Source organism: Asterias amurensis, chromosome 3, assembly GCF_032118995.1.
Source record: "Asterias amurensis chromosome 3, ASM3211899v1".
Lineage (NCBI taxonomy): Eukaryota > Metazoa > Echinodermata > Asteroidea > Forcipulatida > Asteriidae > Asterias > Asterias amurensis.
This window is the reverse complement of record NC_092650.1, coordinates 27,079,707-27,101,395: the sequence shown is the minus strand read 5'-3', so window position 1 is coordinate 27,101,395 and position 21,689 is coordinate 27,079,707. Positions and strand designations below refer to the sequence as shown.

Sequence of the window (21,689 nt, the reverse complement as noted above, 5' to 3'; positions counted from 1 at the left end):
ACGTCACGTTGATTGGTTTGTATGACCTATGACCTTGACAACATTTTTAACACTCATTATGACAGCAATCTATAACAACTAGTGAGAAATATCTTTTCTGATATTATTATATTCTTTGTTTACTTAAAATTGTTACTTAAATGTCCCATTGAGTTTCACTACATAATTTCCCCATGAATTTATAAAATATCAACATAAACCACAAGGGAAACTGACTGGGTAAATTTGTAAATGATTTTTGGGGTTGAACAAAGAATTGACTAGAGTGGGATTCGAACCAACGACCTCCGGATTAACGTGCCGGCGCTCTACCAACTGAGCTATCTAGCCCTATATTGGCGGTGTCCCTATTCTTTGTTTCTTTGTTCAACCCCAAAAATAATTTATAAAATAGTTAGAATTAAAAATCTCAATCGACTAAAAAAAATTACCTTTTCAAATTTGCGTTTAAAATTATATTATTTAAAACGCGCAGGGTTGTTCACCGTGGTGGGTAAAACTGCAGCGTGACACCAACATGTCATGCACGGTGCGGAGACGCTTCAGAGACTCGTCTCACTCCGTATCGATGTGGATGGTCAAGTAATCCGCTAGGCCCAAAGTTGTATCTGAAAGAAGAACAAATTAAATGAAAGGGAATCATGCTATTGAGTAAAAATCACTTATAATGAAATGTTGATATTCGCATAAAGACAATATTTTTGTTTGAACTTCATATACTCATTGATCTTTCACCTTTTAATGGAACTAATGGCTGATTTTTAAAGGCAGTGGACACTATTGGTATATTGTCAAAGACCAGTCTTCTCACTATCTCAACATATGCATGAAATAACAAACCTGTGAAAATTTGAGCTTAATTGGTCGTCGAAGTTGCGAGATAATAATGAAAGAAAAACACCCTTGTGACACGAAGTTGTGTGCGTTTAGATGGTTGATTTCGAGACCTCATAAGTTCTAAACTTGAGGTCTCGAAATCAAATTCGTGGAAAATTACTTCTTTCTCGAAAACTACGTCACTTCAGAGGGAGCCGTTTCTCACAATGTTTTACACTATCAACCTCTCCCCATTACTCATTACCAGGAGAGGTTTTATGCTGATAATTATTTTGAGTAATTACCAATAGTGTCCACTGCCTTTAACCAATATTCTGTACCTCAATTTGTTTGATGAAATATTCGGCAGAACGCTGTTTTGTTATTAACTGCACTTGGCACGATTGGTAATTGTCGAAGACCAGTCTTATCAACATACGCATAACATAACAAACCTGTGAAAATTTGAGCTCAATTTGTCGTCTAAGTTGCGAGATATGACAGAAAACGCCCTTGTCAAACAAAGTTAATGTGCTTTAAGATGCTTGATTTCGAGAGCTCAAAATCAAATTTTGAGGTCTCGAAATCAAATTCGTGAAAAATTACTTCTTTCTCGAACTCTACTTCAAAGGGAGCCAGTTCTCAAATTTTTTTATAATGTCAACCTCTCCCCATTACTCGTTACCAAGTAAGGTTTTTGCAATAATTGTTTTGGATAATTTGCAATTTAACCAAAAACATTCATCTGTTAGAAGGGGTTCGATTGTCATATTATCATTCAATTGGCTACACAAGATGGTTTTGGGCCTATGGACCTTCATGCAATGCATCACGCTGCCATTGGTGAAACTATAAAATAATGGAAAACATTGAACGCGCGGCGCAGATGATGAGCCAATGAGCAACCTTTGAACTCCTGAGCCAAGGCCGCTCTACTCTGTGCAGACATCATGTCCAAGTTTTATTATGCGATCACTGGTTGAAAAAACACTTAATTTGCTTTAAGTTAATATTTACCATTTCTTGCGTCATTAAAATTAGTTGATGTATGGGTTGTACTGTACATTATAACAGGATAACTACTGAATGAATTCTCCCATGGGCAAGGTCCTACTCCTGAATCTACCACCATCATCCAGCCACGGTCTTTGGTACATCCATTGTAATTCTTATTGATGAAGAACCGCCGATCTACCAAACTATGTATGAAAGAGTAACAAAAAGGGGGTGACACGAGGCAAAAGCATTCAATGTGATCAAATTTATTTCGAGGTTTTCATTTTGATAGGTCTACGTGTTTTTGAATTGTCCAGCGACGGAATCTTGACGAGCGATCATACAAAACAAAATCACAGTTTTACCCCTGAGGCATCAGTGACCAGTCGCTGAAGGTCACTGATGACGTCACTATAATTAAACTAAATGAACTTTGACATGGTCACCGACTTCACTCTTCATCCGTAAACCATATCTTGTTGAATCTGCCAATTTTGCCAAGAGGCCGCTTATATTAAACATAATAATTGGAAGATCAAAACCTCTTTTTTTTTCTTTTTGTCCTTTTTTTTGGGGGGGGGGGGCTGAGCGGTGCCCAAAAGTAATTTTATTATGTATTTTTTTGTTCGACTTGTTATCTGGTAAAAGAAACAGTAATATTGCAGTCAATGTGTGAGTAATACCTAAGACGAGCGAAACCGGCATTGAGACCTCAACACTGCGTTCTCATCCTTACTTTCTGGGTCAGTTGTTGGCCACTCCTTTCTGTTGTCATTTTGGTAATTTCTTTTATGGTGTGTTTAATAGCTGTCTCTTCGCGTCAACCTTGGCGGCTGTTTTGCTTTGTTCAAATGTCCACATGGGTGTTGTCACACATAAGGTACCCAAATGAATAAAAAAGCACGCGATGATGTTAATTTGGATTCTCTCTTGGGTATATTTAGTGGGACAACACACGAAGTCAACTTTAACACTTTTTTAATATATTTTTTTACAATAGTTAACAACAATGCATTTTTAATATGGAAGAATAATAGTTAGCGTTGAATAACGAAGTGTGTGCGTATACGTACCCATTATTAATAGGGCCCTCATGTCCATCAATAGAAAAGTAATTAGTTGTGGCGGTTGGTGTCAGGTCACTCCATGGGGAGGATACAAGGCGCTCCTTAGCGAACCAGCTCGTAATGTTTGAGTCTGTTCCACTGAATACCAATTCAACGACCCCAGTGTCGTTATACAATGACAGCTTGACCTGGACAAACATTTAGAATAAAATAGTTTAAGGGGTTTCATGGGTGCAGTTTTGTGCAATTTTTTAAGGATCTATTATGCGCGTGTTAAAAAAAAATACACCATTTTGAATGCGTTCCGTGAAATCGTCGTGTATTATGGAATTATTCATTCCGCACAAAAAGATACACCGTGCTTATTAGTGGCTGAGACAACGCAACTTGGAACTCATACTCTTCTGGGGTCAAAAACGTCTTATTCTAGTGGCAGATTATCGGCATCCCTCAATAACTAAAATCTGACTTTTGCATTTCACTTAAAGTCACCTGGAAATAAATAAAAATTCTTCAAACCATGGTGTATATGTTTCTGAACCATAAAATAATGTTTTTGAGTAATTGTTTTTAACGATTTATATTATGTTAAAAACAAATTATAAAGTTGTGTGGGGGTGACTCCGCCTACCACTTTTGTGACGTCAATCGAGGCAAACTTTGCCCCGATCGAACATCGAACACACGTACATTCAAGTCCTATTCGTGAGTTTGTACGTTTCGAAAAAGGTTTTCTCTTGCATTTTTCCGGCAATGTCGACCAGATGTATTGCTGCTGGATGCAGCAAAACAACTAATGATGGGGTCAGTTTGCAAGTCTTTTCCAGTGCTGCGCAGCAAACACTTCGAGCCGTCGTGCTTTGTTCGAGAATCAGGAATACACTTCACATTTTGACATGAAGAGAAAAGTTCTTTTCTAAAACATGACGCCATCCAACAATTTTTCCAGCTAGTGTGGAAGTCAAAGAAGGTACGTGAAAGACGTAACGAACTAAGGGAGCATTTGCCTAACGAGGAAAAAAAAAATCAGGTATTGTTACAACTTTGAGGGCATGTTTTAGCTTGCGCCAAGCTTCACTATCTTGTGTTGGCACTGCATGCGATTCATCGCGCCTCGATTGACGTCACGAACAGCGCCCTCTCGGGTCGGGATTATTTTTAAATTTGTAAATAACATGGAAACTATTTTTTTTAACCTTATAGTTAATTGTTTATTCATATTCCACTCATCAAAACACATATTGAAGTGACAAAAGCTTTATTTTGACAAAATACCACTTCCAGGTGACTTTAACTTTTAACAAAGTCAGGGGGTAGTCTTTTTACAAAACAATAATCCCGCCCCGAATGGTTAATTTTTCCAAAAAATAGTGTATCTAACTGCACGACAGAGCATTTCTAGGAACCAAAAACTTCCCATGCCCTTATGCGGGCCCGGACCCAGAGCCCTTTGCATAGAACTTGCTCATGCGGGCCCTTGTTCGCACTATAACGGAAACACACATAATGTATTAACAGCTAACTAATCATTAATTTAAGTCAACCGCTAGTATAATAAATAGCAGTTTGGCAGTATTGTGTCAGGGGTTGGTATAGGCGTATTGTCAGTAGTTAATGATTACACCATTCAACATTAGTGATAATGAATTGTGCAGTCAGTGTGAGTTTTACCCCCTTTAGTTATAATTGACAAAGTGAATTGGATGATAGCCTTGATCAAGGCTGTTGACGTACTGTTCCCCGGCCCGGTTCGCTGCACACGCATGCAGTGCATACACAAATGTACATTACCATACATTGTACAGCGAGAACAGTATAGCGTAGTCGTGAGTACGGTCGTGTCTTTCTACTTTCAACCTCGCACACGTGGCTCAAACAACAGCCTTGATGGGTTTGTAAAGCTTTATCGGAATTCCGATAAAAGGGTATTCATGATGTGGGCGTGTCATTCTAAACATTGGCCAATCACAGGCGCGATTGTGAATGACGTATTACTGCAAGCAATCATGCCACGTCCATGCATGCATGCGTGTGTGTGTGTGTGTGTACGCTGTACGCTAGCTGTATGGACATGTACTGTAATACGTGCTTTTTATAGCAGTGTCGGGTATGGCGTGTCAAACGTTGCATTATTCGATAATGTACAATATATGTGCGATGTTTCTCATATATATGCGATAATTGTCACATATGTGCGATATTCATTTGATGTATGCAATAAATGTAATATATATGCAATAAATGTAATATATATGCAATAAATGTAATATATGTGCAATAAATGTAATATATATGCAATAAATTGTAATATATGTGCGATAAATTGTAATATATGTGCGATAAATTGTAATATTATGTGCGATAAATTGTAATATATGTGCGATAAATTGTAATATATGTGCGATAAATTGTAATATATGTGCGATAAATTGTAATATATGTGCGATAAATTGTAATATATGTGCGATAAATTGTAATATATGTGCAATAATTTGCAATATATGTGCGATAATTTGCAATATATATGCGATAATTTTTAATATATGTGCGATAATTTTGTAGTATATTATATGCGATCATTTGCATGCGATGTTTTGTGACGGTATACATATGCGATAATTTGATGTACATGTGCGATGTTCGTTCTTATATATGTGCGAAAACGGAATTGTGGGATATAGTATGACTTCCTGTCCACTTGATCCCCGTATCCGTAATGTTTTAGATCGGGCCAGACTATACTCTGGACGGTATAGTATGGTATGGTTCCTATGGTTCAATGAGATTGGCGTAGGGTTTATAGTGATGGTCAGGGTACGAGACTCGAGCAGCGTATTTCCGAAATAGCCAGCCAGCCGCGTATTCGGATAATAGAACACATACAGTACAGGGAGGTGACAAAATGTTGCATTTTGCTCAAATCTGAAGGTGAAGATCTGTTTTACTCGAACGAATTCTGCAATATTAGCATAATTTAGATATGTTAATTGATAATATGTCAATTTCATAGCTTCACATGATTAAAAAAATAATTTATAAAAAGTGAAAAACATTAACAAAACGTCAAAAAATGACCCGCAAACAAAAAGGCAAAATTTTTTTTTTTGTATTTTTTGCACTTTTTAATATGTCAGAAAATCATCACTGTGAAATACAAAACCATAACTTGAAAAGAATTTATACCCTTCGTTAAAACAAAACATTTAATTTGTAATCCAGAACTTTCAAGACTAATATAGTGGGCGTATCAAATTTTGGAGCTGGGTAAATTTGGTTCACTATCTAGTGGTTAATTAACCACAGTTATTCTGACGCCATTGTCAATGTACATTCTGCCCAATTACATAGACGGTGGACTTAAACACAATTTGAAAAGAATTTGAACCCTTCGTTAAGACAAAAAGTTGCTTTCTTGTTCCAGAATCTTGAAGGAAGATAGACTAAACGTATCAAATTTTGAGCTGGCTAAATTGGTCAACTGTTATTGATTCTGCAATAAAAAGAAAATGTTTGTCTTATCAATTACTAAATAAATTGTTTTATTGTTCGTAAGCATATACTCTTATGTTTGAAAGAAAAACACTTCTATTTCCAGGTGACTTTAAATTGTAGAACAGTTAAAGTTAGTAAATTACCGAGCTATATCTGAAACACTCATGATTGATTATTTTTAATTGTTGTCAATAAAATTTAAAAGTTCTTGTGCTATAAAAATTCAACTGTGTCTTGTTTGCAAAATCATTTTTCAAATTTTTGGAATATTAAGCACCACATTTATAGTTATGGTTTTGTATTTCACAGTGATGTTTTTTGACATATTAAAAAATGCAAAAAATACAAAATAAAAATTTTTGCCTTTTTGTTTGCGGGTCATTTTTTGACGTTTTGTTAATGTTTTTCACTTTTTATAAATTATTTTTTTAATCATGTGAAGCTATGAAATTGACATATTATCAATTAATATATCTAAATTATGCTAATATTGCAGAATTCGTTCGAGTAAAACAGATCTTCACCTTCAGATTTGAGCAAAATGCAACATTTTGTCACCTCCCTGTACTGTATGTGTTCTATTATCCGAATACGCGGCTGGCTGGCTATTTCGGAAATACGCTGCTCGAGTCTCGTACCCTGACCATCACTATAAACCCTACGCCAATCTCATTGAACCATAGGAACCATACCATACTATACCGTCCAGAGTATAGTCTGGCCCGATCTAAAACATTACGGATACGGGGATCAAGTGGACAGGAAGTCATACTATATCCCACAATTCCGTTTTCGCACATATATAAGAACGAACATCGCACATGTATATTAAATTATCGCATATGTATACCGTCACAAAACATCGCATACAAATGATCGCATATAATATACTACAAAATTATCGCACATATATTAAAAATTATCGCATATATATTGCAATTTATCGCACATATATTACAATTTATCGCACATATATTACAATTTATCGCACATATATTACAATTTATCGCACATATATTACAATTTATCGCACATATATTACAATTTATCGCACATATATTACAATTTATCGCACATATATTACAATTTATCGCACATATATTACAATTTATCGCACATATATTACAATTTATTGCATATATATTACATTTATTGCATATATATTACATTTATTGCATATATATTACATTTATTGCATATATGTTACATTTATTGCATACATCAAATGAATATCGCACATATGTGACAATTATCGCATATATATGAGAAACATCGCACATATATTGTACATTATCGAATAATGCAACGTTTGACACGCCATAGTCGGGAGCGTGGTGTGTATATTAGCTATGATTGTAAGGGGTCTGAATGCGCTGCCGGACGGGTGAGCCGGACAAGACTCGCCCGGTCGGTAATGGTGATGAACAACTTCGAACAACTTCCGTTGTCTTGCGTTTCATTATAACACGAGGACTAGCATCATAATTACAACGTAGCTGGTAGATTTGTCCCTGAATTGAAAGCTGCTGTACTATAAGTGTAACGTTGTAGTGTAGTACTAGTAGTATGGCAAGAGTTAGTTTATGAAATTGAACTTTACTTGTAGTTGTTGTTCAGCCACATGTTCAGCCACACGCCATCTTCTACCGTCTGGTATGTTTTCGACAACACATATTTTCGATCCCCAACTTTGATTTACCGCGAGAAACGTAATAAATAATATATGTCTACATTAAGACAAAATAAACAGCTGGGTTTCTTATCTCATCTTGTCTGTGTTTGTGCTTCAAGGGGATGGGGTGTGTTGTACTGTCATATGCCCAACACCTAAGAATTCTTACCAAGTAGCCATCTTGCCGGAAACCCATGACACCTGGATACTTTTTTAACCTTTCTCAAACACATTTCACATGTTCTAATTTTCTTCCTTCTATTTCTAAACCCATGATTGATGCATTAAACGCGGTTGTTATATTTTGTTGAAAGTTTCTGTAGTTGTGTTGCAAATTATACACCACTGATTTCCAGCGACTTACTGTTTTGTTTTACTAGTAGGGATTTCTCCCTCGCCCGCCGCCATTGCAACTACAACCACGGTTTGTTTACAATTACGTCGACGAGCACGTGTGTGCGAGTGCTTGCAGAACGTTGTGATTGACATCGCAGCGAGAGGTTATAGGTCAACCAACAACCAATGAGAACGGGTTGTTAGTAAACATTAGCATAATGAGCTCCGCCCTAAATTTTGGCAAATACAAAACCATCAAGGCGCTACTTAGGAAGTACCCATGTACCGTAAGTGTACCGTATACAGATGGTACATGTACATGTACAGTACGTATGTGTGTACATACGCTGTATACGTATTATATGCACTGTGTTATGTATGGGGGTGCACTGGTGGAATTCAGTGATGGGGACTGGGATTTTGCAGATCGCGGCTGGCTGTAGCGCCTTGATCAAGGCTAATTGGATGACAACAAAGTCAAAGATTAAAACAATTCCTGACAGTTTCGTACATAAGATAAACGTATCAGTAAAATACACTTGTAAGAGAAAACCGAAATTATTAATTTACTACAATATTTATTTTTCCTTACCTGCTTGACGTTCAACTGTTTAGCGTTCCAAGCATCGTATAAAGCTTTGTTTCGATAGTTCCCATGACACCGAAAATATTCACCCCACGTGGTGTTAGTCCAGAGATCATACAACTTAATTCCCGTCCCAGCAACCCCTTTGAAGATCAGTTGCCATTCAGACCCTATTGTGGAAGAAAGAAAAGAAAACCGTCATTTTATCATTTTATTTCTCTCAACTCTTTGCCATATTAAAATAAAACGCAAAACAAAATCAGACGTCGCAAATATAGATGGGAGGAGCGATGATCGGTCACTGTGATACGGTCTGCTTTTGCCAAAACCAATGATAAGCCCTTTTCACACTACAGGTATTTCCCGGGAAATTCCCGGGAACTGTTGGTCGATCTGTTGACACTACAAACAAATTCCCGGGAAATAGCTTTTTCTTGGGTAATAATTAACCCTGCCCAGGGGGTAAGGGGTAAACGAGTTAACCCCGAGGGAAAACGTTTTTCCCGGGAAAATCAGCTTGTGAGAACGAAAGCGGGTTTAACTTACCCCACCTTTTGCTTCCACTGTGTTGAGACGTCATTAATCTCGAAAGGTCCCAGACGTCAAAAATGGCGCGCCAAATAATTCGCGCGGAAACAATAGCCCTTTTTTGTTTTCTCCTTCTGAAAGTGTTTACATTTAGGTACAAAGATAATAGTGAATTACATCTATAATTTACAAATAAATATATTAAATAAAAAAATAGACCACGTGAATGGAATAGGAATAGAATAAATAGTTGGCGTGAACAAGCTTCCTTCTCGTACACACGCCATGTGTGTATGGTATTTCGTATTTTACATGTACTTGGACGTTGGTGGACTTGTGTTGTCCAGAGTCAGATTTGAGTTCTTCGATCGACATTGCTGTCTACCACCTGACAGTAAATATAAGTTCAATTTGTTGCTCAATTTCTTACGATGGGTAGAAGTGACCGATGGAGTGACGATGAAATTTTGAAACTAGTTGCATTTTGGGCCGACGATGCAGTCCAAAAACAGCTAGATGGGCATAGGCCTACAAGACACGGGGAAGTTTTCTCAAAATTGGCTGACTGCCTGCGTGGTGCTGGATATAAACAGACCCCTGCCCATTGCAGAAAAAAACGAAAACCTTTGGGGAAAAACTGCAGGTCGGTAGGATACTAGTTTTGTTTTTCAAGGCCTAAATATTTTCTATTGCATAAGTGTTCTCCTGCAAAAAGGAAGAATGCTTCTTTTTCTTTCTACTGCTATTGTCAGATTGTGCAAAATCGACCATGCGGTATTTTTTCTATAAAACCTTTAATTACCTTGGCCCTAACATCATGGACATTATTATGCAATCCTTCAAAAATGCCATTGAAATTTCTAGGCCTTACCCCAGGATTGATTCCCTTAACCCTGCCCCTGAGCAGGGTGAATTATTTCCTGGGAAATTCCTGGGAGTATTTTTGTAGTGTGAACAGATCAACCAAAAGTTCCCGGGAATTTCCCGGGAAATAACTATAGTGTGAACGGGCAAAAATTGAGATGAATGCCAACACCAGTGGCCAGTCTTCTTGGTAAACCAGATTGACCTTTAACCAATACTTCCAGCAAGTGCCATGAAACCCGTCAATCGCACGACAAATCATCCGATTGTTATACCGCATGTCTTTAAAACACTGTCACAGCAATCGTCTTCTCCTGACAAGACGTCAGCGACGTCTTCCCCGAACTGCAAGACTTTTTCTCCGCCGTAATATTGGTATAACAACACGCAAAATACACAATTAATGTGCAGCCATTTTGGGTCGCATGTGGCAAGGATTTTGCAGCCGGCCGCGTGGCATTGTGGGAACGGACTTCCGTCTACAAACATTTGTAACTTCCGCATGGGCTGACCTGTTTACCACATTTCCTGGGGTTTGATCGTAAGTGTGAAACGACCGTGCATATTCCTGGGAAAAAGTACTCCCGGGAGTTACCAAATTGGGATAGTGAGAACGGTTGCTGGGGTGGCGGTGAGGTTAAAAACTTCCGGGATTTTCCCGAGAAATAAACTCCCGGGAAATGGCTCTGTAGTGTGAAAAGGGCTTCAGACACGCAGCAGTGCTATCCATTGTAGGCTCGCTGATAAATATGCTGCCAGTGTAAATGTTTCCTCAGGCATAAGTTGGCATCCAATCTGTGTGCAGCTTCCATAAAGTTTCCATAGCGTTGACATTTCTTATGACAAAAACTGATAATTCAGACAAGACCCCGAGTCTTTACAAAATGTGCAAATTCCAATAACAAATGACCTTGTCATTAATGGTACATTAGGAGTGGCATTATAGATTCTGGTCAGCCTACTTTGTGCTTCGCTGTTTTTGTTTAATTTTTAGGAGCTCATAAAAACTTTATGGTAAAGTTGCACACAATGGGAACTATCGAAACAAATCTTTATACGATGCTTGGAAAAATGAACAGTTAACTATCAAGCAGGTGAGTAAATTTGTTTGAATAAACATTGTAGTAAATTAATAATTTCGGTTTTCTCTTACGAGTGTATTTTACTGATACGTTTATCTTATGAACCAAACTGTCGGGAATTGTTTTAATCTTTGAATTTGTTGTCATCCAATTCACTTTGTCAATTATAACTAAAGGGGATAAAACTCACACTGACTGCACAAGTCGTGAACTTTGCTGAATTCCATTTAAAAAATTTTCAATGAATAAGGAAATCGAGTCATATGATTATAAATAGATTTTGATTGTGTAAAAACAACAATCATTTCGAATACCCTTATCCAGCGCTTTTCTGAGAGATTTGCGAAAAGCCCCATTACGTAATCACTCTCAAAACGTCATAGTTGGGAGCTCCAATTTGTAAAGCCGCTTTGTTGCAGCGTGGAGGTATAACAAAGCAAACTCCCACAAATGACGTCAGCGGCATTGTCCTTTGACGCCCGCTCTCAACGGCAGAAGTGTTTTTAGTTTTTGCAAACCTTTAGGTTGGGGCCAGATTTTTTAATCGATAATTACGAACAATTTAGAAGTGTACACATATCAACATTACATTAAAATGGCCAACAAGTCCATTATAAACAAGTTAAAGAACCATTTCCGTTAAAAACATTCCGCTCAGGTAGCTGTTTACCCACTGACAATACGCCTATACCAACCCTTGACACAACACCGCCAAACTGCTATTTATTATACTAGCGGTTGACTTAAATTAATGATTAGTTAGCTGTTAAGAGTCAGTTCAGGTAAATAATTGACATAGTTGCTCACAGTCAAAAAATGAATTTTGTTTATACTTTGTGGGTGGAAGGGCCTTGGGGTGCAAGTAAACAAAATTGCATTTTCAATTCTATATATAGCCCGTTGCCATGGTTACGGCTCATTTTGTTTTTTGGCCATTTTAGGCCGATTTTAGGGTTTGAAAAACTGGTTTTTAGCTCATATTTACAACTCCACCCCACCAAAATGCAACATTATTTCAAAAAACCTTTTATATCACTACAAAGTATCATCCTTGGCCTTCCTTGAGAAAAAAAATTATTGCTTTAAATATCACCCTTGTGCTATTTTTGCATCATGCATTACAGTATGTTTTTAGAACTTGCAAAATCGACATTTTTACCCTATTTTTGGACCCCAAAATGTCAACTTGCCAGGGGTCTCAGAAAATTTTCCTTTCGGCTGTGATTAGGGCCAACATTGGACTTTCCATATCTGGTGTCAAAAACTTGGGGCAATTGTATCCTGTTGTGACAGTACTGCCTCAAAACTAGACCTTTTTCCCCAAAACGTGAAAAATGCCTTTTTAAGGGTCTTTTCACATAATATCGACATACGTGTCCACGGTAAAAAAAAAAAAGGAATATTGTTCTTATACTTTGTGGATGGTAGGGACTTGGGGTCCAAATAAACAACATTTACATTTCAAATCAGAATATAACACGTTGCCATGGTAACAGTTCATTTGTGTTTAGGCCACTTTAGGCCGATTTTGGGGTCTGAAAAACTGTTTTTTTAAGTTAATAATTTACAACTCCACCCCACCAAAAAACAAAAATATTTCATAAAACCTTTTACATCACTACAAAGTATCATCCTTGGCTTTACTTGAGACAAAAGAATATTGCTATAAATTTCACCCTTGTGCTATTTTTAGAACGTGCATTATTAGAATATGTTTTTAGAACTTGCAAAATCAACATTTTTACCATATTTTTTGCCCTCAAAATTTCATTTTTCAGGGGTCTCAGAATATTTTCCTTTCGGTTTTGATCAGGGCCAAAATTTTTCATTTATTTCTGGTAAGAAAAACTTGGGCAAGTGTATCCTGATGTTAACAATACTGTCTCAAAAATAGACTTTTTTCACCAAACAGAAAAATGCATTTTGAATTGTTTTTTCTTCATATTGAATTTCTAACATTAAAAAGTAATAACTCTATCAATCTTGCAGCTTTTCCTACGCACTCTATAGGCTTAGTGGATTACCCAACATTGATCAGGAACTGTTGATGACCTTAATTTTAGAATTTGCCCGGCCCAGCCCCAATCATATTTCTTGACATTGCATAAAACAATGTTTTGTGAATAGCGCCTCTTTTTTTGAAAGTGTTCCCTTTCGGTTGTTATTGGTGTTTTCATGTCTTCTGGGTAGAAACACTGTGTTTATTGTATCCTGTTGTGAAGACGTCGGACCGGACCACTTTGCAAACTGACCCCATCTTTGGTTGTTTTGCTGCACCCAGCAGCAATACACCAAGTCGACATTGCCGGGAAAATGCAAGAAAAACACTTTTTCGAAACGTACAAACTCAAGACTAGGACTTGAATGTACTTGCACGTACGTGTGTTCGATGTTCGATCAAGGCAAAGTCTGCCTCGATTGACGTCACAAAAGGGGTAGGCGGAGTCACCCCCACACAACTTTAGTTATTTTTTTAAACATATAAATCGTTAAAAACAATTACTCAAAACGTTATTTTGTTCAGAAACATACTCTATCTAATGTTTGAAGAAAAACAATTATATTTTTCCAGGTGACTTTAATTCTACGGAAACACTTGCACTGGCAGCATCAGCAAGCCTTATTACAATGGATAGCACTGTTGTGTGTCTGTCATTGGTTTTGCACTTACATGTCGAGCATTGTCAGAAAATCTGAATATTTATTTCATATCGAACTAAAGTTAAGGTCATTGGACACTTTCGGAACAGAAACAAAAAAATTCACAGATTACAAATAACTTACAGGGCTTACAGAAGGTAATGGTGAAAGACGTCTCTTGAAATATTATCCCATGAAATGCTTTACTTTTTGAGAAACATTAAAACAATGATCAATTCTCGATATCGAGAATTACGGATTTATTTTAAACACAATTATCATGACACGGCGAAACGTGCGGAAACTAGGGTGGGTTTTCCCGTTATTTTCTCCCGACTCCGATGACCAATTGAGCCTAAATTTTCACAGGTTTTTTATTTGATATATAAGTTGTGATACACGAAGTGTGGGCCTTTGGACCACACTGTTTACCGAAAGTGTCCAATGACTTTAAAGGGAGGAGCAGATCATTTGAATTGCAAATGTCAGGAGCCGATTAAACAATGTTGACACAAATTTCTTGGACATGAAACAGGTTTCGTCTTACCTTCTTGACAGGAGGGTGTAACGTTCTCGACGCTACAAACGTCGGTATTTGTTGAGTCAGAGTGGAGGTCACATCCCATCATCTGAAAAGGGAATATAAAATTGGTGTTATTGAACAGTAAACATCCTCAATACCGTGGCAGTAAACGTTTTTGTTTGTAAATAATAATACATTACCATCTCATCTCTAATATTCTTTGTGTTTTTTGGGGGAAAAATGAATATTTTGTTTCTGATTAGAGCCCGTTTCTCTTCGCTCGCCATTATTGTGTCAATACATGTGCATAGACGTGTACGTTACAACTCAAAACCAACCGCCAAGACAACCCTCGTACCGATCTCACGTTTTAGGAAGTGTACTGGACCGTTTCCGAGGTAATTCTAAGTCACGTAAACTCTTTTTATCTTTTGTGAAATCGTTCCCTGGACGAGGCTATGAGACGAGTCTTTACCCGATGTGAAATCGACCCCAGATGAACTATACCCACTTTTGCACTTTTAACTGGTTCTTTTTAATTGGATAGATTTGCAGGTATATTTAAATATTCTCTATATCAAGCTTCTTTTATTCAAAACAAACCAGTGGATGGAATTTGTTTAATGATCAATACATAATTTAATTGGTAAGAAAAGAATCGTGAAGATCACATGTACATAAAACTTGCACGGTCTAATGATGATGATAGTAGAAAACATCACTTGAAACATTCCTGCCTGGAATGTCACATTTTGAGGGGAAATAAATAAAACTAATTTCCCGTTTTGAGCGACTCATAAACAGTCGATCGATCTCAAACTTCTACAGGTTTGTCAATTTATGTATATTGTGGATTAAAGTGCTTTCAGTGACAACAACTGTTTTTTTTTGAGAAAAAATTCTGGAATTTCTATATTTAAAAAAAATCAAAATCGTTGAAAACATCCAACTGTAGCTGCTAGCCAATGTACCCGAAAAGCTCAATAATAGTAGCGAAAACGCGTACTCTCTCGGGGGCAACTTACCATTGGCAAACTTTTCGAAAGGTAAACAAAGGAATAAGTTTAATAAACGTAAATAAAACAATCGATAAAACATATTATTTACCTCAGATGCTGTAAAGGTGTAGAGAGACCCAGGCTGCTCGACCAATCTCCCACTCGCACAAACATCAAAGTGTGAGGCACAGTTCAAGTCACAGTCTTTATCTCCAGGCCGGTAATTTGCAGATCTACATCTCGGTGAATCCTTCAGACAGGCCTGGTAACACAGCTTTTGATTCTTGGTAGCATTTATGGTGGTGTAGTTCCGGCCAACCAAAGCATAGTCAATCACACCACACCATGGCGGGAGTTTCCCGTAAACCAAAGGCATTTGTAACATCGTGTATAGAATCAGCAAGATGGTGAGATATACAAAGATGCTGTATGCCATGATTTAACTTAACAAAATATGAACTCAAACAATAATATTGTTATGATTGTGAGTTTGCAGAGAAAAGCACCTGTATGCAACAAGTTCTCCTCAGAAATAACATAACCCGTACATTGCCGAATAGTGACGAACACCTAACACAAACTACAGTTTCTTCTGTCAAATCTACTTCGTTAATATTGTCTGTGAAGGTGACTGGACTAATGTGTTGTCATGGAGATCGTCAAAAAACATCTAATAATATCGGTCACGTGCGCAATGATACGGTATTGTGATTGGTTGTTGGTATTTAGATTAATTGCGCATAATATGAAGCCGTGTTGTATTGGTTCTTTTTTTTTACTGGATGTTCACCACAGTCGGGCTATTAAAGACACTGGACACTATTGGTAAATGCCACAGACTAGTCTCCTTACTTGGTGTTTCTCAACATTTTTATGCATACAATAAACTTGTGAAAACTTGAGCCCTTGTCACACGAATTTGTTTAGCTTACTTTCAGATGCTTGACTTTGAGACCTCAAATTCTAATTCACATGTCTCGAAATCAAGTTCAAATATTTTTGTGATAAATTGCTTCTTTCTCAAAAACTACGTTAAATCAAAAAGGACTGTTTCTCACATTGTTTTATATTGTCAACAGCTCTCCGTTTCTCATTAACGAGTGAGGTTTTTTGATAATAACTATTTTGAGTAATTCCAATAGTAGTAAAGAGAACAGTTTGCTTTATTTATGAGAATCGCCTTTATGTTTAAAGCCACTAATGACTGTAATATACATTTTATTATAATTGTGCTCGACAATGAGACCCACCAGGTCAAAACCAACACAATCTATTTGACCCATGAAGGACGAGAAATGGTTCACAAAACAAACAGTACCACTGTCATTCCTGTCAGATGAGACAGGGCTCATCAAACCAAAATCTTCTTTACAAAACAAACAATTTAGAACCTGATCCAAAATCGGAAGTCCGTCTAGGACTTTAAGAAAACAAAAGATCCGCAGATCCCGTCATGTTTCAAGTCGATAAAACAATGTTGTTTGTATCTCGGCCCAGATCACACTGAGGTCAAAGTTGAGTTGGTATTCTGAATAAGAACGACTGGGACATTTTTTTTTTTTTTTTTTTTTTACTTAAAGACACTGGACACTATTGGTAATTATCAAAGACCAGTCTTCTCACTTAGTGTATCTTATGGTGGCCCTGAAGGGACACAGCCAGTCGTGAATATTTTTGTGACGTCGTGAATATTTTTGCGACGTCGTGAATATTTTTGCGACGTCGTGAATTTATTCAAGACAAGTCGCGAATATTTTTGCAACGTCGTGAATATTTTTGCGACGTCGTGAATTTTTTCACGACAAGTCGCGAATTTTTTCACGACTAGTTGCGAATTTTTTCACGACTAGTCGCGAACATTTTCATGACGTCGTGAATATTTCTGCGACTAGTCGCGAATATTTTTTCAGTAGCTTGAGTGTGTAATTACTGTATTCACGTTGACGGCTTAGTAAGACTAAGTAAAAGCTGTCCCGTACGATGATGATGGATCCGGAGGAGAATCCCGACTCTTGCAAATCGATGGTGGGTTGTTTAAACAAAACTAATGTAACGTATGGCTCTAACAGTAGGCCTAGGCCTAACGTTATAGTTTTACTAGTACTTTAGTAGGAGTAGGCTATCCTATGTTAGGCAATAAACGTTGGCGCTTTCACTCTTCAGATAAAACATAACGTTATATGTCACCCGCTCCTTCGTAATGATGAATATCGAGTAAATTTCATTTTTGAGTTTATATCATAATAATCCCAACTAGCAAAACTCAACATTTTAAATAAAATAAAAATCATGATCATACGACCTTTCTGTCCAAAATAATATGTAATTTTCGATGACCTTGACACTATAAATTTTACGACCCGTTTTGAAAAACATAAACGCTAGAAATAGTATAGGTTTTATTGGTCAATATTGACTGCTATGAGGGGCACAATTAAAATTATAGGCCCAAGGTGATGTCTAGACCATGACTATGCCCGAAGCGAAGCTGATGGCGTAGTCATGGTTTTTACACCACTGAGAGCTTATATATTTAACTGTGCCCCGATTATTAAGCAGTCAATATTTCTTTTATCGGGTTTTTTTTCGGTCAATGACGGAGCGAGCAGCCAATTAACCACCAGCCTATTCTACTTCGCACGAAATCGAATGCTACTAAAAATGGTCATTCGAATTACTTTTTAAGACTAGTCAAAATGTACTTTTACGTCATTCGTTTTAACAAAATAATCATTAAATTTAACAATTCATCGAAGCTGCATTCAAATTCTAAAGATTTTTTTTTAGGCGTACGTTTAGTCGTTCAATTTCGTTTTGGGGCAGTCAATTCTGGAATCTTAAAACGCTTGGTTAACTTGTTGTTTCCTTACGAATGTTAAAGGCACGTGGTTCATTTTCTGACACTCTTGAACATAATATACCAAGATGTCGGGCACGCCAACAGATCGATGGTTGGCGAGTATAAAATAAAAACAAACATTAAAAAAAAACGTTCAAACACATTCAAATATAAGGTCTTGCTCAGTTAACCCTAAAAGCTTTCCCGAAAAGAATGGAGAAAAAAAAATTATGGGGCTACAGGTAAAGTATACAGCAAACATAACATAAAGAACACAAGGTTCGCTTGATTTAAAAGTGAAGGTTCGAAACAGTTGCCTTTTACAGTTTATCTGTTTATTCGTGTTTTTTTAGCCTTAAACTTATTTGAATCCTCGTTTAGCGATATTGATGCCTCTTTACGAAACTGAAAATGATCAAATCAGCAAAATTTCTAGTCGAACCAGCTTTGCTAAATTGAATTATGATTGTGTGTCATGTAAAAGAATGGGTGTGCTAGGAACTTGAATGCCTCAAAACGAAATTGAATGACCGAATTCTGAACTTGAAATGCAGTAAAAACCGGAGAGGCAAAAAAGATTTAATTCGAACGCATGAAAATTAAATTAGCTGCTCATTTTCCGAAATTGACCGAGCAAACCTATATGACTGCTAATGAGGGGCACAGTTAAAATTAAAGGCCCAAGGTGATGTCGTATACCGAATAAAGATTCTTCTAATCAACAACCTTGACTACGGTGAAAGGTCGTCTGCGAAGAATAAAAACAAATTGAATTGTTATTATTATTATTATTATTATTATTATTATTATTATTATTATTATTATTATTATTATTATTATTATTATTATTATTATTATTATTATTATTATTATTATTATTATTATTATTATTATTATTATTATTATTATTATTATTATTATTATTATTATTATTATTATTATTATTATTGCTGTCGCTGTCGCTGTCGCTGTCGCTGTCGCTGTCGCTGTCGCTGTCGCTGTCGCTGTCGCTGTCGCTGTCGCTGTCGCTGTCGCTGTCGCTGTCGCTGTCGCTGTCGCTGTCGCTGTCGCTGTCGCTGTCGCTGTCGCTGTCGCTGTCGCTGTCGCTGTCGCTGTCGCTGTCGCTGTCGCTGTCGCTGTCGCTGTCGCTGTCGCTGTCGCTGTCGCTGTCGCTGTCGCTGTCGCTGTCGCTGTCGCTGTCGCTGTCGCTGTCGCTGTCGCTGTCGCTGTCGCTGTCGCTGTCGCTGTCGCTGTCGCTGTCGCTGTCGCTGTCGCTGTCGCTGTCGCTGTCGCTGTCGCTGTCGCTGTCGCTGTCGCTGTCGCTGTCGCTGTCGCTGTCGCTGTCGTTGTCGTTGTCGTTGTCGTTGTCGTTGTCGTTGTCGTTGTTATTGTCATTGTTATTGTTATTGTTATTGTTATTGTTATTGTTATTGTTATTGTTATATCAAGGAATTTTACTTACCAAGTCATTACACCTTCATAAAGGTCGTGATTATGTGAGAAGTAATTTTTTCAATTCAATCTTCCTAATCACTCCATTTCTGACATGATCTTACAGGGCATAGAGGCACTAGGCAACCACAGAGAGACTGTGCGTTTGAGTAGGGAGAAACTCTGGATTAGACGCCTCCAGACTATTCAACCCCATGGTCTGAACATCCAAGAAGGAAACGACTAATAAACCTTTCGTTTTGCCGTCTCCTTTTCCCCCACAGATGGTACGTAATGTTTAGCCGCACAAACTTCATTATTTAAACCAAAATAATTATGATTGTAAACACACTCATCTCCCACCATTTGTAAGAAAGTGGTTGGTCAGGGTGTCGTTGGTTATAGCGGCCCCAACCTATTGGAACAAACTCCCTCCAAAAATCCGCCAGTCTTAGGCCGTGTCCGAATTGGTGGCTACGGCTGCGGCTACGACCGTTGCCAGGGGTGTTGCTAAGGGCGTCCTATACTTCAATGCATGATGACGCGGCGATCCGGCCGTAACCGTGGCCGTAGCCACCAATTCGGATCCGGCCTGACTCAATCATGACATTCAAAAAACTGTTGAAGACTGAACTGTTCAGAGCACATTAATTTGTTTTTATTCACTGATTTTGTTCAGCGCCTTGATCTATTATCTAGGATGTGTGTGCTTTATACGAACTTGTAAATTAATTTAATATTCATCGTGCTATGTTGTTAACTATTGTTGGCTCTATACAACCACACTGAACGACATGGGTGTCAACAATTTTACGTCATGATTGTTGTCACATAGATGCCATGAGAGAGAATAAAAGTTTACACCACAGATATGTGAAAGAAGATGTTTTAAAGGCTCGAGCGTGCTAATGTAGACGGACGTGTCAGAATCGATGCTCCAGGGACCGTCACAATTGACCAGTAAATTCTCCATAAATCTCATGAAAATATAAGATCTCAGTATTCTTGTGCCACTGGCTTTATATCGAGCCTCTTGATAGTAATTATCTACCTGTGGTTATGCCGAAAAAAGCCAGAAAAACTCGGTCATCCTCAACCGGATCCGACGACTCGGTCACCCCGCCACATGACGTCATTGACCAATCGCCTGGCACAATCACAGAAGAAGGCGACGCCATCGACAATCTGAGGCGGGAAATTCGCAATCTAGCTGCCGACGTAAATGCCAAGCTCGACAAAGCCCTCCTGAATCAAGAGTCCCTACTTGGGAGAGTGGCAGATGTCGAAAGAAAGCAGAGAGATATGGAGGAGTCATTAGGCTTTTCTTTGGCCTCCATTGAGGAACTTCAATCCAAAAGCAATGTGCTGACGGAAGGAATGTCCAGAATGTCTGTTCAGCTGGAGACGGCACAAAAGAACATCACCACCCTTTGAAGAAGCTGTTCTTCAGCAGGAGCGTTACTCTCGTAACTTCAACTTGCGATTTGGGGGCATACCGGAGAATCAGTCAAAGGATCCCATTGTTCCATACGACAGGTAAAGCAGCTTCTGACTGATAGATTCGGTATGTCAGAAGTTGAAATCGAGAACGCTCACCGAACTGGCAAACCACCAAAATCTGCATCGGACAAGCCGCGACACATCTTGGTGAAGTTTCTCTATCGCTCCGAAAGGCAGACTGTTCTGGATCGGGCAATGGCCATGAAAGTTTCCTTGGCAAAGTTAGGAATCTTCGTACTCAGAGACATGCCTGCCGCTGACGTCGCCAAAAAGAGATCCTTGCGCGATGTCATGCAGAAGGCCTACAGAGATGGGAAAA

The 21,689-nt window shown here is 38.0% G+C and overlaps 1 protein-coding gene across 1 annotated transcript; it reads right to left on the bottom strand.

Moving 5' to 3' along the window:
* Positions 1–478: 478 nt before the first annotated feature.
* LOC139935077 (uncharacterized) lies at positions 479–14,764 on the bottom strand. The gene is made up of 5 exons (XM_071929534.1): positions 14,627–14,764; positions 8,972–9,135; positions 2,886–3,067; positions 1,834–2,015; positions 479–608 (listed from the first exon to the last, which is right to left on the bottom strand). The coding sequence occupies exons 1-5, from the start codon at positions 14,706–14,708 to the stop codon at positions 556–558; spliced, it is 663 nt and encodes a 220-aa protein (XP_071785635.1). The 5' UTR covers positions 14,709–14,764; the 3' UTR covers positions 479–555.
* Positions 14,765–21,689: the final 6,925 nt, after the last annotated feature.

Excerpts from the sequence above, each read along its gene's own strand:
- LOC139935077 (XM_071929534.1), bottom strand. The coding sequence starts at position 14,708 with ATGATGGGATGTGACCTCCACTCTGACTCAACAAATACCGACGTTTGT. Across the intron at positions 9,136-14,626 it reads TACACCCTCCTGTCAAGAAG|GGTCTGAATGGCAACTGATC; the intron begins GTAAGACGAAAC and ends CTTCCACAATAG. Across the intron at positions 2,016-2,885 it reads GAGGGCCCTATTAATAATGG|TTTGGTAGATCGGCGGTTCT; the intron begins GTACGTATACGC and ends TTTCATACATAG.